A 17,275-nucleotide genomic window follows, 5' to 3' on the forward strand; every position below is an offset into this window, starting at 1 on the left:
ACATGAAGTCTTTCCGGAACAATGGTTCTGAACCTAGCCTGGACATTAAATCATCTGGGAAGCTTTTAAAAGTCTCGCTGCCCAGATCACAAGCAAACCAATTAAACCAGAATCTTGGAGTGGAACTCAGGCCTCAGCATCTTATAATACTCCCTAGGGGATCTGGTGTCCAGCCAAGGTCAAGAACTACTGCTTTAGGTGATAGGGTACACAGTGCATGCAGGGGCAGTAGTCCCAATGTTCTGTCAACCTCACTCAAAATTACTGATGCTGGGGAATCTGAAGAGCTATCTAACTTCTTAAATCTCTCTTTTACACCCTCATTTCTTCTGCTCCCCCAACCCACCCCCACACACACATAACCTGGGAAGTGGATGTTATCACTTTTCAGATGGATGCAAAGACCCAACCTAAGCAGTACCTTCTTGAGTCTAAATATGCCCGTTTATAGTTAAACATTTGATTTTTTAAAATGAGTTCCTGCTAGGCTAAGGCTACATATGAAAGCCAAAGAAGAGATACATGAATTGCAAGCATAAGACTTTATTACTTCCACCACTAAGTCTCTAAAACTCAAGGATAATACCCAATATGTACTTAGTAGATACTAATCATACTCTTCCTCTGCCAATCTCTGTGATTTTGGTTCACACTCCTTGTGACAATATCTCCAATTTTTTTAAATGAACCAACCAACAAACCCCCACAACATTTCCTATATATGCAGGGAAGAAATAGACCAGTAATTACTGAATTTGAGTGTCCTTAGAGTCCAAAATGTCCTCTATATGTAACAGTGTTATTAGAAAATACTGTGTATGGCCTGGGCTTGAAAATGAAAATATTCCATGCTGTAAAAGCAAAGTGAACCCTCTGGTTGGCATCCTGCAGGGTTCCCATGTGACTGTCTGCATTTGGACTCTGGGATCTCTCCCAGATAGAGTAGTACTCCCTGTCCTAGAATCCTTGAAGAGCAAGAACAAGAGCTAGATGGAAGTTTCCAGGGATTTGTTTACAAGAACATTATCCTGCTATTTTGTTGGCACAGACCTAAACACAGTTTTCAGATCTAACCTGGAGATAGCCTGGACTGGTCAAAGACAGACATCAACATGTCACAGTCAAGGCACTTATAAACTAACTCATACCAGGGTTTATGATGCTAATAACATTAAAAATGGAAAGAAAACAGCATTTAATGAGGCTTTGCTATATGCCAGGTACCAGCGCTTTTTATGTATCCCACTTAAGCTCCTAACAGCCCTGAGTGGTAGACGTTATTATTACACTTGTTTTGCAAGTAAGAAAACTACAAATCAAGGAGGAGTCACACAAACAGTTAAGCAGCAGAGAGGAGTTTGACTCAGGTGACCTGAGTCCAAAGTTCACATCCTTAACCACTCTGCTACATGTCCTCACACACACCCGCCGTGTTTTGGCTTCTGGGGGACCAGCACAGCCACAAGAGTTGAAAACAGGGGTCAGGCCTGGGGTCAGCCTTGGGGTTCAGCCCATGGTCCCCACAGGGTGTGGCTGTCTCCTCCACCACCCCCTCCCCGGACTGGACCTGAGAGGGGTCACGGGGTGCGGGGCTGATAATGTGGAATGGATTCGGCTCCTAAGACATCCGAAACAACTTCATCCCAAAGGAGGATCAGGAAGAGAAGGGACAGCCCCCTCCTGGCTGATGTGGGCCGAGCCGGCTGCCTCATAAGGGTGGCATGCCCAGGGTTTGCCGATTCACTGTCCCATGGGGGAAGCCAGCAGGTGGCTCACGTGCCTGGGGATGGAGTTGAGGGAGTAGACTGAGCAGAGTTCACCATTTATAAAGCTGCTGGCCAGGCTCTGTAGCTTAGAAAGGGTTGGGAGGTGGAGAAGGAAAACCACATGTCTTTGGGCTCAGCCAGACAGGAAAAAGGGGCAGCGTGTAATGGCAGGCCAGGCCGAGCAGGTGAAAAGAAAGAGGGCTCCGATGAGGCAGGGCTGAGGGAGGGGGCCGCTCACCTGCCCACATCCCTCCGGGGTCCTGAGCAGGCCTGTCCCCGGCCCTGACCGTCATCTTCCAGTGAACCAAAGGCTCGGTGGGGCAGAAAGAGGCAGGCTGGACGGGCTTCTGCTTCCTGCTCCGCAGCTCTGATCTGAGACACACGTGAGCCGAGAGGGGCCTCTGGCTCCACAGTCCTGACCTGTCAAAACCCAGGCAGGGTGTTGATCTCTGTCCCAGCCTGCCCCCTCCAGCTGGGCTGAGCCTCTCTAATAAGCAGCCTCGCTGCACGGATCCCTCGCTTGGCCGCCTCTAACTCAGAGCTGCGCTGCCGCCTAAGCACGTCATCCTGGATCACACGCTCTGCAGCTTCCTGAGGGGGGTCCTTTGGAAGCCAGGGCTGTGGTGTAATTGCTGCAGCTACTACTGAAATTCTCGTTTGGATTTCTGTTCCCTGAGCAGAAAGTTCTGAAAGCTCCCGGGAGCAGGAGCAGGCTTTGCAGCCTGCAGGCCTGGGCTATCCTGACAAATTCCTAAAGCCTCGTTTCTGTGTGGTTGCTTTCCAAACCTTCTGAAGGTTCCAGGAGGTCTACTTCTTGATAAGTTTTTCTCCCTTGCTTGGGGTCAGAAGAGAGCTGAACAGATGTGAGATCTGAAGCTTTTCCAATTCGACCACTTGACCACCAGTGTGCTAATCTGCCCTAATGGAAATGAAATGTCTTTGAGTTTTTCTCACTCAGAGAAAAAGACGAGATTCCAAAAAAGGTGGAGACATGTTTTCCTCAAGAAAAACAACATGAAAGAACAGGGTGATTGGAGTCAGCTGCATTTCCAACTGAGAGAAAAAAAGAGAGCACTTTAATATTCTCTCTCAGGAAGTCACAACGGATTGTGCTTAACTGAGTTCTCAAACTCCTACGTGGCTGTTTCCTTCTTCTGCAAGTTGTCACTTGCCTGACAAAAAAATATGCTCCAGTCCCTAAAAATGCAAATTCCCTGAAGAAAAGAGTACTGACCTACAATGAACTACAGCTCAGATGTGGAGTAAATATTATTATCCCAGCCGGGAATATTGATGATTCCGTGCTGGGGCAGGCCTCATCAGTCAGCACGCAGGGCTAACACCTCAGGTGAAAGCACACACTTGAGTGTGTTGACAGTTATCTTAGTGATTTTCTCTGATACCCTACTTGCAGTTACCAGAAAGGCCTGGCCAATGATCAAACGCCACACACAAACGTCATGCCCCAGGAGGTCCTGCTTGGGAAAATATTCACGCCAGCTGCCCCCAGCATACTGGACCTTTAGGGGCCTCTTGGTTGCAATGGAAGAAACTGGCTCTCACATTTCCACTCTGGCCCTGGAAGGGCTGACACTAGACTGGGTTCAGGTACCTGTACAAAGGCCCCTAAGAGATATCCATTCACTGAAGACATACCGGCTTTTGCTGAATGTAATATGACACTTACTACAAGGTGCACCACATTACCACAAAAAGCCAATTAAACTAGGATATCAGCTGTTATAATATAGAATTTCTCTTTTATGCTACTGAAAGAGCTCTTTTAGAGCCGTTTAGATGGGAATGTATCATATATTCCCCCTTGCCAATTCATCAAAAGCAAACAGAAGCAAGATAAATTCATTAATGTATTCCTAATGCTTTTTCACACCCAGGAGTTTGACTTTTGTGAATCACTTTTGTTTTAAGCTGTGAATATTGAAACAATTCTGGGTTTACAGAAGAGAAAGACAGTACGTACAGAGAGCCGATGCTGCTGGTCTACATGCCACTCTGTGAGCAGCAAGGCTGTAGCAGAATTTCTAGATTTATGTACCAGAACTGCCAGTTACTGGCTGTGTGATGGCCGATCTTCAGTTCCTTATTTGGAAACTGGGATAATAATTCCCCTTACCTTCCAAGGCTGTTGTGAGGTTTCTGAGGAAACATCCACAGAAACCCTCAGTAAACTCTAAAGTACCATGAAGTACTACACAAACATCAGTTATCCTTATCACACCCTACAAGACACTACGTAGAGCTCTGACCCGAAGGAGTTTACAATCTAGTCAATAATGGTTCTTTACATTTATTTGGTGGTGCACAGTCTTACACAGTAATTTCATATTCGTTCTATAATCTGACCTTCGCAATAATCCTGTGACGCAGGTAGACCACCCCGTGTCTTCGTTTATCATACATGTCGCCCTGAGGTATGGAGGGGGTTGCTTTCCCATAGTGGTAAACTCTACTTTGAACATGTCGGCTCGACCTTGGCCTTGCCAACTCTCTTACTGGAAGTAACTTCAGGTCATCTGAATGGGGCTTTGTCCACATTGGGTTCCTAGGTCTGTTTACCTGGTCTGAACCTTTCTTACTTTTCAGACTCCAAACTTTGCAACCTGGACCTGCTTTGGGGCCCAGCCGACGGCTCCTCTCGCTGGTGACGCACTGCTTGGTGGAGGCACTGAGGGGGCGGGGTTCTTGCTAGCTCCAGCTATTTCTAAGTAACCTCACCCTGCTTTCCTCTGCAGGATGGTTAAGTCAGTTCAACAAATTAGCTTTTTCAAGAGCACCAGATAAGACGGGGCGGGGTGGGGGGGGATAAACTGGGAGACTGGGATTGACATATACACACTACTATATATAAAATAACTATTAACAACCTTTGTAGAGCACAGGGAACTCTACTCAATACTCTGTAATGGCCTATATGGGAAAAGAATCCCCGCCCCACCAAAAAAAAAGGGTGGATCTGTGGATATGTATAACTGATTCACTTTGCTGTACATCTGAAACTAACCTAACATTGTAAATCAACTGTACTCCAATTTAAAAAAAAAAAAAAGCACAACAAAAAAAGGCACCAGATCATCTGCCATTAATCCAGCTTGGGATAAAACAGAATTCAGCTATTTTACACATTAATTTTAAGTCAAAAATAAACACATACCCCCCCCCCCCCCATTATCAACCTGTTTTTATTTCTCCTGACCTCCTCACTTTCTCTTGGAGGCTTCATAGGGGTGGTGGGATACTGGTGGGGTGGTGGTCTTAGCCTGAAAAATTCACACAGATCAGGCTTGGCAAAGCTTTCCTTGCATATTTCTATAGTCCCTCCTGCTCTCCTACCCGCCCCCCCCCCCCCAAAAGGGTAAAGGATTTACTGGGAAATCTTTAAAGTTTACTAAAATAACTAGACTTACTCATTTACATATTCCTAAGTCTTATTCCACCTCAAAGCTTTTTAACAGTGCCACTCCTGGATCTAAATTACAAAAAAAGTTAAACTCATATGTTCCCTGGCTTAAAAGTTCTTTTGACAATAATTCGGGTTCTTTTTTGTTGTTGTCAAACATCTGCTAAAAACAAGATGTTATTTGTCTTACAATTAAAAACACAGATGAGGTGAGATTATTTGTGGGGTAGCTTGAGGGAAAGGAAGCACCATAATCTTATCCACTGTGGGGAAGAATTTAAAACAAGGGAAGGCTGGCTGGCCTTGGACTCTAGCCACGGGAGTTCTGTCACTGAACTACCCAAAAGAGAGCCTTATAAGGCAGTGTCTTCTAGAAGGCAAGTCTAAGATAAACCCTGAGGGCACGCTCTAGAGAAACATGGAAATCATATTTAAGGGCCTCAAATAAATGCCTTCTCAGCTCAGTCACTCCATCTCATAAGTCAGAGTGTAAAAGATCTTAAAAGTTAGAACACCCTCCCCCAGATGCTTCCCCTCCTCCCTTAGGTTATCTCTCAGCTCCATAAAAAAGAATCTTCGAAACAGAATTCTCCTGACTCCCACATGAGCACTTACAGTATTCAACAGCTTTTACTGCAGATTCTTCCTGGTGTATAATCTAAGTGTGCCTTGTGGCTATTTCATTCCAGCCTGTTAATTTGTCTCCTGAAGAACTGTACAACAGTGGGTCAGACACCTTCCATTTAATAACTAATTCCCAAACCATGAAGAAACATTAACTTGTTCTTTGGATTATATCTCTCTAAAAGAATCTTAAGGCGGGACTTCCCTGGTGGTCCAGTGGGTAAGACTGCGCACTCCCAATGCAGGGGGCTGGGGTTGGATCCCTGGTCGGGGAACTAGATCTCGCATGCATGCCGCACATACTGCAACTAAGACCCAGCACAGCCAAAATAAATAAATAAATAAATTTTAAAAAAGAAGTCTTTAAAAAAAAAATAAAAGAATCTTAAGGAAACCTATGGAATGGGAGAAAATATTTGCAAAGGATGCAACCAACAGGGCTTAATTTCCAAAATATACAAACAGCTCATACAACTCAAACAAAAAATCAAGCAACTCAATTGAAAAAATGGGCAGAAGACCTAAATAGACATTTCTCGAAAGAAGACATACAGATGGCCAACAGGCACATGAAAAGATGCTCAACATCACTAATTATTAGAGAAATGCAAATCAAAACTATAATGAGGTACCACCTCACACTGTCAGAATGGCCATCATTAAAAAGCCTACAGATAACAAATGCTGGAGAGGGTGTGGAGAAAAGGGAACCCTCCTACACTGTTGGTGGGAATGTAAATTGGTACAATCATTATGGAAAACAGTATGAGGTTCCTCAAAAAACTAGAAATAGAATTGCCACATGACCCAGCAATCCCCCTCCTGGGCATATATCCAGACAAAACTACAATTCAAAAAGATACACGCACCCCTATGATCATATCATCACTATTTACAACAGCCAAGACAGGGAAACTACCTAAATGTCCATGGACAGATGAATGGATAAAGAAGATGTGGTATATATATACAGTGGAATATTACTGAGCCATAAAAAAGAACGACATAATGCCATCTGCAGCAACATGGCTGCAACTAGAGGTTATCATACTGAGTGAAGTAAGTCAGAAACAGAAAGACAAATACCATATGATATCACTTATATGTAGAATCTAAAATATGACACAAGTGAACCTATCTAAGAAACAGACTCACAGACATAGGGAACAGACTTGTGGTTGCCAAGCAGGGGGGAGGGGAGGGATGGACTGGGAGTTTGGGATTAGTTGATGGATAAACAAGGTCCTACTGTATAACACAGGGAACTATATTCAATATCCTGAGATAAACCATAATGGCAAAGAATATAAAAAAGAATGTATATATATGTATCACTGAGTCACTTTGCTGTACAGCAGAAATTAACACAACATTGTAAATCAACTACGCTTCAATAAAAAAATAAGTTAAATTAAAAAAAAAAGAATCTCAAGTCCTTTAAGACCCGTCTTCAAGGCTGCCTATTTTCTTTTCTAAAGCTTCTTCAGGTTTTCAAATCTTTCCTAAGATGCACTAATTAAAACTGGGTAAAGGGATAAGAACAAACCAGTGGTACACTCAACTTCTGGATATTTCTGTCTCCAAAGAGCAACTGAAGCCAGAAAATATTTTAAAGCATTTCTGTTGGGCTGGGATAGTCTCTTTGAGATGTGACTTTTTCTGTTTCTGATCTAAAAGTGGTGGTGAGGGGAGGGGGGGGAGACGGGGCAGGGGAAGGGGGGGGAGATGGCGGGGGAGGGGGGGAAGACAGGGAAATGGGGATTATAGGAGGAAGAGCTTCCTGAAATGAGCAAGTGACCTTAATTTGGGAGCAGGGCTGGCTAATAAGGGCAATTTGTGAGGAGTCACTTAGTAAGAAAACAGCACAGTACAGGCTTCTCACCCCTAAGTAACAAAATGGCTTGCCGTGGAGGTTAGGAACCCAGATTTGACAATGCTTCTAAGACCTGAGAGAGAATGCAAAGGACCAGCCTGTGAGAAAGGAGTCCAGGCATGTCTTGCCGGGGTTACCATAACAGCTTCCTAACGGGAGTCTCTGCAGCCTGGCCCCTTCTAATCCACCCTCCTCAGAGCAGCCAACAGATGTTTAAAAAGAACAAATCCAATTATATCACTCAACAGGGGGAAAGGAGCAAGTTAGTGCAATACTTTGTTAAACTAACACAGTTATACCACAGATGGTCAGGGAGCCCAGAGGAGGGTCATCCTTAACCCAGATTTGTGGAGAAAGATCCAGGAATGACTTCTTGGAAGAGTGAGGTCCTAACTGAGACAGCGATCAGAAGGAATTGGCTGGAGAAGAGGTTGGAGGCTGAAACGAGAAGAGCATTCCAGGCAGAAGAAATAGCCGGAGGTTCCACGGGGCTGCCCCGCAGAGGAAGAGCAGGGGTAGCAGCTGGACACTTAACAGAGCCAGGGGATGGAGGGCCTCGGGGCTAGTTAAGGATTTTAGGCGCTATTGCAAGAGTGGTGGGATCTATTGAGTTAGCCATAATAATTTCATTTATTTTTGGAACCCCGGTTTCAAATTTCAATGACGTTCTACAATTCTGACACCACTTACAATGGTGTGTGTTTTCCCCATACCACCAAGTAATTCTTCGACACCAGCTGGATGTCCTACAATTCAACTCAATTCTGACACTATCTATCTGGAGATAGCATCTGCTGACACAGGTTAAGGGCTCAGTCCCATAAGACTGCTCCCCAACCCCCAATTCAGACCCCGATCACAAGTCCAGGTAATCACATGTGTTTCTGACCAACTGGCTACAAATCAGAGGTTCCAACAACTCCCTCCTTGGGTTCAATTAATTTGCTATAGTGGCTCACAGAATTTGGAGAAACATTTTACTTACTAGTAAAATTTAGTTTTACTATAAAAGGGTGTAACTCAGGAACAGCCGGATGGAAGAGATGCACAGGGAGAGGGGCATAGTGCGTCCATGCTTTCCAAGTGAGTTACTCTCCAAGCACCTCTACAGGTTCACCAACTCCAGACCAGTCCTTTTGGGTTTCAATGGAGGCTTCACTACATAGTCAAGACCAATTAACTCGTAGCATTACATCATTCAGTCATTGGTGACTGAACTCAATCTGCAGCCTCTCTCCCCTCTCAGGAGGTTGGGGGGTCATGGGTGGGACCCAAAGTTCCAATCCACTAATCACACAGTTGGCTCCACTGGCAATCAGCCCCCATTCTTAGGTGACCTAGGGCCTTTCCAAATGTTACCTTATTAACATAACAAAAGATACCTTGGATCCACTCCTAATACTCAGGAAATTCCACGGGTTTTAGGGAAATATGTGGCAGAAACTGGATGAAGATCAAGTATATATTCCTTATTATAAATCACAATATTATAAGTTCATAAATGCATTGAGGGACAGTAATAGAACACGGGCATTTAAATGATACATTATCAATATAAAAATGAGCCTAACATGAACTTCTCAAAGAAGAGATGTTTAAAATTCATTAAATGATTTTCTGAATATCGAAATCTTTAGCTAAGCTTTTTCCATTTACAGAACAGTCTCTTTTACTCTAAACCTAATTCTAACCAGCAACGTGATGTGAGAATGTTGGGATTTGAGGGGAAACGTGACCACCTAATGTTCGAGTTCAGGATAGCAGAGGATGGGAAGGTGAGTCAATGTGAGATGTATTCCCTGGTCTACACATCAAGCAGGCCAGAGATGCAAGGAGAAAAGAGGGCAGACACACAGCAGAGTCCACTGCCTGCATTTCCAATGAAAAGGCACTTTCTTAAGAGGATCCCTGTGTTTAATCAACCAATATTTAGGAAATGTCCAACCATTAGCCAGCCACTGCGTTTATGGAGAATAATCAAGATGGAGTCCCTCCTTTAGGTGCTTCCAGTCTAGTGGGGAAGACAGACATTCAAAGAGCCCTTTGGAGTAGTGGAAGGTGCTATGCTAACTAGGAGAGTTCTTTCTCCCCACAGGAGCTCTGTTTCCTTTGCTGAAATCCTCACAAGGGTCCTTGGCATGGCTTCGCCCACGTCACTTTATACTGCTCAACCATCCCTAGTCTCTATCCTCTTTCCCTGGCGCACATTCTTCACAGCACATATGACTACATGAAAATATTTGTTTACTTGTTTCTGTCTAAAGCTTATGGTAAACACCACAAGAGAAGGATCTTGTCTATCTTATTCAAGGCTGCTTACCCTGAGACTAGAAGAGTGTCTGGAAAATTCATATATTCATTCATTCAACATATATTCAAAGCATCTACTGGTACCAGGCACTGATCTAGGCCCTTGAGGATAGAATAGGGAGCAAAAATTCCCTTCCCTCATGGAGCTTACTTTCAAGTTGCATAATGACAACAATGGATATTCATTGGGTGCTTTCTATGTATTATCTTATTGAGTCTTCAGAACAAATCTATGAGATAGGTATGATTACAATCCTTATATTACAGGGGAGGAACCAAGGCCCAGAGAGGTCAAGGAACATGCTCAAAGCCAGGTAAGTGGCAGAATTAAGATTTACACCCAGGGAGTCTAGTTCTAGAGTTCTGCATCTTAACTATTCTGCTAGGATACCTCTTGCTCACATATACATAGTACATGTGCAATAAACATTGTTTAAAAAATTGCTAGAGGGCAGAGGAACTGAATAGGTGTTTTTCCAAAGAAGACATACAGATGACCAATAGACACATGTAAAGATGTTCAAGATCATTAATTATTAGGAAATGCAAATCAAAACCACAATGAGATATCACCTGTAGGAATGGCTATTATCAAAAAGGCAAGGAATAACAAGTGTTGGTGAGGATGGGGAGAAACGGGAACCTTTGAACACTGTTGGTGGGAATGTGTACTGGTGCAACCACTATGGAAAGCGGTATGGCTATTCCTCAAAAAATTAAGAAGAGAGCTACTATATGATCCGGCTATCCCACTTTTGGCTATTTACCCAAAGAATACGAAAACACTAATATGAAAAGAAATACGCACCCTATGTTCATCACAGCATTACTTACAATAGCCAAGATATGGAAATGACATTAAGTGTCCATTGATGCATGAATGGATAAAGATGTGGTATATATACACAATGGAATACCACTCAGCCATAAAAAAAAGATGAAATCTTGTCATTTGCAACAACATGGATGGACCTCGAGGGTATTGTGCTAAGTGAAATAAGTCAGGCAGAGAAGGATAAATACTATATGATTTCACTCATATGTGGAATATAAAAAAAAATAAACAAAACCCCCAAATAAATGAACAAACCAAATCAAACAAAAATAAACATGTAGATATAGACACCACAGCAGTGGTTACCAGAGGGAGTGGGGTGGGGTAGATGGCAAAATGGATAAAGGGGGTCAACGGTATGGTGACAGATGGAAATGAAACTTTTGGTAGGGAGCACCCTGTTGGGTCTACAGAAGTAGAAATATAATACTGTATGCGTGAAACTTATCTAATGTTATAAACCAATATTACCCCAATAAAAACTAAATTTAAAAAAGTAACACCCTCAAAACCCCTGCAAAAAATGCATAAACAGAATCAGAACATTAAAAAAAATGTCTGGAAGCCTACACAGAGCTAAAGAAGGACAAGGACATCATTATGGGGGGTGAGGAGGGGAAAGACAAGGGGTTTCACAAAGAAAGTGACACCAGCTGATCCCTGAAGGCTACGAGTTCAAAGGGTGGAAAGATAAGTGAGGGTCTGATTGCACACAACAGCAATGACCAAACGATTATTGTGGCTGGACCATAAAGGGGGTTGGAGAGAAGAGGCCAAAATAATAGTTATTGTGAAGTGCTAGGTAGTTTTAACTTAGTCCTAAAGGTGCTAGCAAGGAAGACCCTTAAGAATGAATTCTAATCCCACAAGTAAAAATTAATTCTGAGGAAGAAGAGGGGATGGGACCCAAAGGGAACAAGGGACTGCCAAGGAGCTAAGATATAATGGACCATGAACAAAAGGAGTAACCAAGAACTGGAATAAAGGAGCACCATGTGCTCTTCTAACTGGGAGATTTTACTACACATCTTGGTGTCTCTATTAACTGTTTATTAAACTGAATTTTCAAATCTCCTCTTCCAGTTACTCATGACTTTAGGGACCGCAATAAGATCTAATGGCACTAAATTCATGATGACAGTTTTAGATTTGCGATTATTAGGTCACTACTTTTTTTTTTTTAAGAACTTTTATTGAGATACAGTTAACATACAATAGGGTCACTACCTTTTAGACAGATTTTTAGGAAGATGGCTTTGCCTCTTATCACAGAGGCATAGAAAACAAGCAGACCAAGGTCTCTCCCCAGAAGGTGGGTAAGTGGTGACCTCAGAAAAGAAGGGGTTGGGAACAGCTTCAGAGTGTCTCCCCCTGGAGAAAGCACTCCGGGAAGTAGGTTTGTAACTTGTATGGATAATTTGTTAACCAGCAAGACCAGACTATTTTGTGCATCCTCAGCTGTGCAGCATCTAGCACAGTGCCGGCACCTGCCAGATGCTCAATAAAAGCAGGTTAAATGAGACCAATCACCAGAGGGAGTGATGCCCTCCCCCTCACAGTACCTGAGGAAGCATAAGTTAAGTTTCTTCTGAGGGTAGAAGAACTCTTTCCAGGCTGGAAGAACCTAGAAAATGCATTTCCTATTCTTTGCAAAGCCCCAATACTAAATGGCGCAGAAGTTAATGGCACTCTGTTGGGTTTGCTTCTATAATTGTCAAAACACTTCCAGGAGTCAGGAGAAATATATTACGAGATCTGGCTTTAGCCCCATTTATCTCTGCTGTGGAAAAGTACTCTGGTGGACCTCACATCTTTTCTGCGCTCCCTGGCATTCTTCTATAAATGGTCCCAGGCACTAGACCCCTTAACTCTAAATTTAGGTTGGGAAGAAAAGGCTAATTTATGACAAGGCTTCCAGTTTTAGATGTTATTTCTCTTAAAATTTTCCCAAACATAAAGAAAAACTAGGTCTGTACCCCTCCTGAGGTTTGCAGTCTGGAGAGATGCTGAGGATCTGGGTTTCATGATAATGAGGTTATACGTCTAATTCTATACAGCTATCAGTCTCAATATTTTATAATTGCACTGTGTGAGTGTTTAGAGATGTAAATAGCATGAGAGAAGATGGATAAAACTAGCTACAGGCTAGGATGGATGATAATACTTAAATAATCACCAAGTTAACCTTCTGCTCTGATAAGGCAAGTTCCAGCAATTTGGAAAGACTGGGGAAAAATTCCCCTTGGAACGTGTAAGAAAAATGTCAATATTTGGAATGAATTCTTAAGCTATGCTTGCACATTTCTCTTTTCATGGTATGACTGATAATTTAGATCCAAAGGAGCAAATGACTGTTTCTGTTGGAAGAGTATGTAGATTATTTTGGATTGTGACTTAAGTTTAAGGTGATGATAATACAAATAGTTAACAGTAAGTTGGTTACACTATTTAAGGCTTTCAACAGTGAACTCTAAAATCAGTGACAGATAACCTATTAGCCATTTAGACTTCTGGGAAAAATTAAAAAAAAAAAATGTTACTTGGAAAGCTTGGAGAAAGTCTGAGCTGTGTTAAAGAAGCAACTGCTTCTGTCATTTCAGGAGAACTGCCTTCTCTCTCCCTTTTTTCTACCTTGGCTGGGACCAGGAGAGGGACTGCCAAGGTTGGATTTCTAACTTTCCCTTGAAACTACTGTCTGTGGAAAATGTTTCAGACTCTAAAAAAGCTGTTTTTTTTTTTCCTTTTTCTTTTTTTTTGCAAGTCCAGACTCTATTTTCCCCTTTCATTTATGGCAAGCTTGGACTTGTTTGGACTAAAATAAACAATCAAACATAACCTCAAAGGCATTCCTGCTGAACAGTGCATCCTGGGGACAAATTACACAAAAAAAAGGAACAAGAAAGAAAAACAAAATGGTCATAAGATTCACAACATAAACGACACCATAAAAATATCTTCAAAGAATCTGTATTTTTTTTTGCCCACAAATAATTAGCTAATTAGATTGTTTAAGAATCTGTAACTTCCAGTAAGTGAATCGTTTTCCTTCATCTTAAGAAACCATGAAATCCAATTTTTAAAATTCTTACAATCTAGCCAATCAAACATGGGACAAACAACTTCTCTCTGAAAGTCCCTGTACTGTATTTCATCGCCAAACGCCTTTCCCCTTATTTCTCGACTTCATCTCTATCTATACACTCAAGCCAAGAAAGAATGAAGAGCAAATGACATTTCTGGGTTCCCAAATGAGTGCGGGCAGCTTTTGCGAATCGATTTGCCAGGTGTTAGCATGAGCTGGGTGGGCTTTGGGGACGGGAGAGTCTATGGTATCGGGAATCTTTTCTACATAGACACTCGCCCAGCAAGTCCTCACTTTCTTGGCGCACGCACCGAACTCTCAAAATAAAACCACCAAAAAAAGAGAAGGGGTGGTGCTGCTCATCCCTCCCGGCATCCCGGCACTGCCAACTCCCCTCCTCCCCTTGTCTGCCGGGATGCCCACGGGAGGAGCCCCGGGAACCGGCCGAGCGCGCCGGCCGCGGACGCCGCGTCGGCTCCGCCCCACGAGGGGGCGCCCGGTTCTCCCCGTCGGGAGGGGCGGGGTGGGAGGGGAAGGCGCGCGTGCCCACCTTGCTCGCAGGTGCCCTTGCTGACCTGGGTGACGGCCTTCTCCCCGCGGCTCTCGGCCCGCAGGCTGGCGGCGCGCAGCTGGCAGCCGCTGGGGTAGGTGACGCCGTCGCTGCCGCACACCGGGTAGCGGCTCTTGCACACGCACACGCCGCTCACCCCCGGGCCGCCGGCTGCTGCCCCGGCTTTACCCTTCCGCCTCTTGCGGCTCTTCACGCACTCCATGCCCGGCGCGCAGTGCCCCCTGCCGGCGCCGCCGCCCCCGCACGGCTCGCCCTCGCCGCGGGCGCACACCGGGCAGCAGCCGCACGCGTCGCGGGTCTCGCCCAGCTGGCAGCCCCGCGGGGGCAGGGGCGGGCAGGCGGCCGGCTCGCAGGGGCCGCAGGCGTCCGAAGAGGAGGAAGAGGAGAGGGGCAGGAGCAGGAGCAGCAGCCCGGCGGCGCCGAGGAGCAGGGCGGGCAGCGGCGGCCGCTCCATGGCGGGGCGCGTTGGCGACGGCGGGAGCGCGAGTCGCGCGGGTCCGGCCGGCCGGCGCTTTAAGCCCGGCGCCCCGCCCGGCTGGGCCGCGGGAACCACACCCCGGGGCGGCGAGAGCGTGGCCGCCTGCGCCCGCGCCGCCCCTCCCGGGACCGCGGGGCTCGAGCGCGCCCCTGCTGGCGGGGCCTCCGCCGGGCCCGGGGACGCGCCGGCTCGCGCCGCTTTGCGTTTGGTTTTGGCTCCGAGCGCACCCCGCCGGCTGCTGCTCAGCCCGCGGCTCCCGAGGGCCGCACCCCGTCCCTTGGGGATCGCCCGCGGTGAGAACAGCTCCCTCACCCCCGGATCCCTCGACTCTCGCGGTCCGGGTGTTCATACTTCTTAACAGCAGCTTTGTGATGACCCCATGTGTAATCCATTATATTCACCGTGGGTCTGGGAGACCTGAGTATTGATTGCTTTGCGGTTTGGGAAGCTCTTTTAAGCACAATTCGTTTCGCAAACCCCACTAGGGGATTTTGTGTCCCCATTGGCCACAGGCCCGGTGCGGTCTTGCGTGCCAAGCTAAAAGGACAGACACATCGCTGCCAGCCACTCCTCTTTTTGACACCTCGTAACTGCCTCCTCCCCCTGTGCTTTCTTATGCCAAGTTTTAAGTGTGGGTACTGGAGCCCATGAGAGAGCTGGTCATGTCTTCAGTTTATAATATGTGGTGCTGGACCTCCATCAAACCTCTCCGGAGAACTGAGCACAGCCAGGGGTGCCACTGAGGCCCCCGAAGCACCCCAGTGTTCACCAGTCATTCCGTGAGGTTGTTGATGTAAATGACTGGCAGTTCCTCCTCAGTCTTTCTGAAAAGTGCTTTGCAAACTCAAGTTTTTTCCCCAAGGAAAAGGGCTCTTCAAATCTCTCTTATCCAGACTTTTAAGTTGTTTGCATGTTTATTGAACATACAACGCTGCAGTGTGCGTCATTCTGCACGTCGCATTTGAGTTCTTTGAGTTTTTTCTTAGCACAAATCCAAGGATTTATAGATTGCTAACTGAAAGCGTGCGGTTCACAATGCCACCAGCAATGCATAGATGTCACTCTCACCAGAGTCTTCCTAGGATAATTATTGTAAACTTTTTTGAAAATTAGTCACAAAACTCAGTAAAAAGCCAAGCATCCTCCTATTTGGAAAACCCAGCACCTATTCCTTGGCCTCTCCTTAACATATTCTAGAAAAGTGGCACTTTTTTTTAAAGGTCATATGTTGGCAATGATAATTGTTTATAAAACAATGAAAAGTCTTTAGAGCAGACTTTTCCTAAGTATTCTTGCCTTTGTCCCTCAGTGATAGAGTTTACATGACCCAGTCTACAGTCCCAAATTGAAACAAATGCAGAGTGCACTCTGATATTGCTTATTCTATTTCAATTTTATTAATTTGCTGGTCAAGGCCCATAAGTTGATTTCATGACCTGTTATGACTGTTGTAGCTTTAGGATCTCCAGAACCTGAGACAAGGATTCCAGTGCAAGTAGTTTGCCTGAGAGGCCATGTCAGGACACACCAGCTGGGGGGCAGAGGCGATGGGGAGTGAGGAGGAGGGGAAGACAGCCAATAAAGATGCTTATCAACAATAAAGATGCTTATCAAGTCAGCTCTGGACAGGGTGGGCTCTGTAGCCAGATGAAGCCTCAGGCACTGCAAAGTTCTGTGTATGGGAGGGTTGGGAGAGTAGGGGGCAGGCAGTGACAGCAGCTGCACCACCAAGGGCTGCACACCACAGTGTTTTTCAAACCCTGCTTTGGAGCCAGCAGTAAGAATGCAAATACGAGACACAGTAGAGTCCCTTTGGGGGGGACCCTCATTGCCCAGCAAGCAGAAGAGCAAGCAGGGTTTATATCACTGAAGGGGGTCCCTGGCCTGTGTGTGATGACAACAATCTGGAAGACTTGAAAATAGGAAAAGACATGGTTATTCAGAAGGAGAAAAGGCAGGAAAACGGAGGCTTTACAAAGAATCTTGACAACTCCTGCCTTCCAAGAAAGAAGATATTGTCACCCATTCAGCTTCAGTTCTGGTGAGACGAAGAGCCTAGATGTGGAGACAGGATATGTTATCTGCAAATAGGGAGACTTTTACTTCTTCCTGTTTAATCTGGATGCCCTATATTTCTTTTTCTTGCCTAATTGTCCTGGTTAGAACCTCTAGTATAATGTGGAATAGACTGGTGAGAGTGGGTTTCCTTGCCTTATTTCTGACCTTAGAGAGAAAGCTTTCAGTCTTTCACCATTAAGTAAGATGTTAGCTGTGGGTTTTTCATAGATGATTTTATTACATTGAGGAAATTGCTTTCT

The 17,275-nt window shown here is 45.0% G+C and overlaps 1 protein-coding gene across 1 annotated transcript in view; it reads right to left on the minus strand.

Annotated features, from left to right (window-relative positions):
* Window positions 1–15,082, minus strand: part of IGFBP7 (insulin like growth factor binding protein 7) — a 70,210-nt gene extending 55,128 nt beyond the window's left edge. Inside the window, exon 1 of the mRNA XM_057726562.1 lies at window positions 14,459–15,082. Within this exon, the coding sequence (XP_057582545.1) occupies window positions 14,459–14,933 (475 nt within the window). The 5' untranslated portion in view covers window positions 14,934–15,082. The remainder of the gene's footprint in view (window positions 1–14,458) is intronic.
* Window positions 15,083–17,275: the final 2,193 nt, after the last annotated feature.

This window comes from Hippopotamus amphibius, chromosome 3 (assembly GCF_030028045.1).
Source record: "Hippopotamus amphibius kiboko isolate mHipAmp2 chromosome 3, mHipAmp2.hap2, whole genome shotgun sequence".
Lineage (NCBI taxonomy): Eukaryota > Metazoa > Chordata > Mammalia > Artiodactyla > Hippopotamidae > Hippopotamus > Hippopotamus amphibius.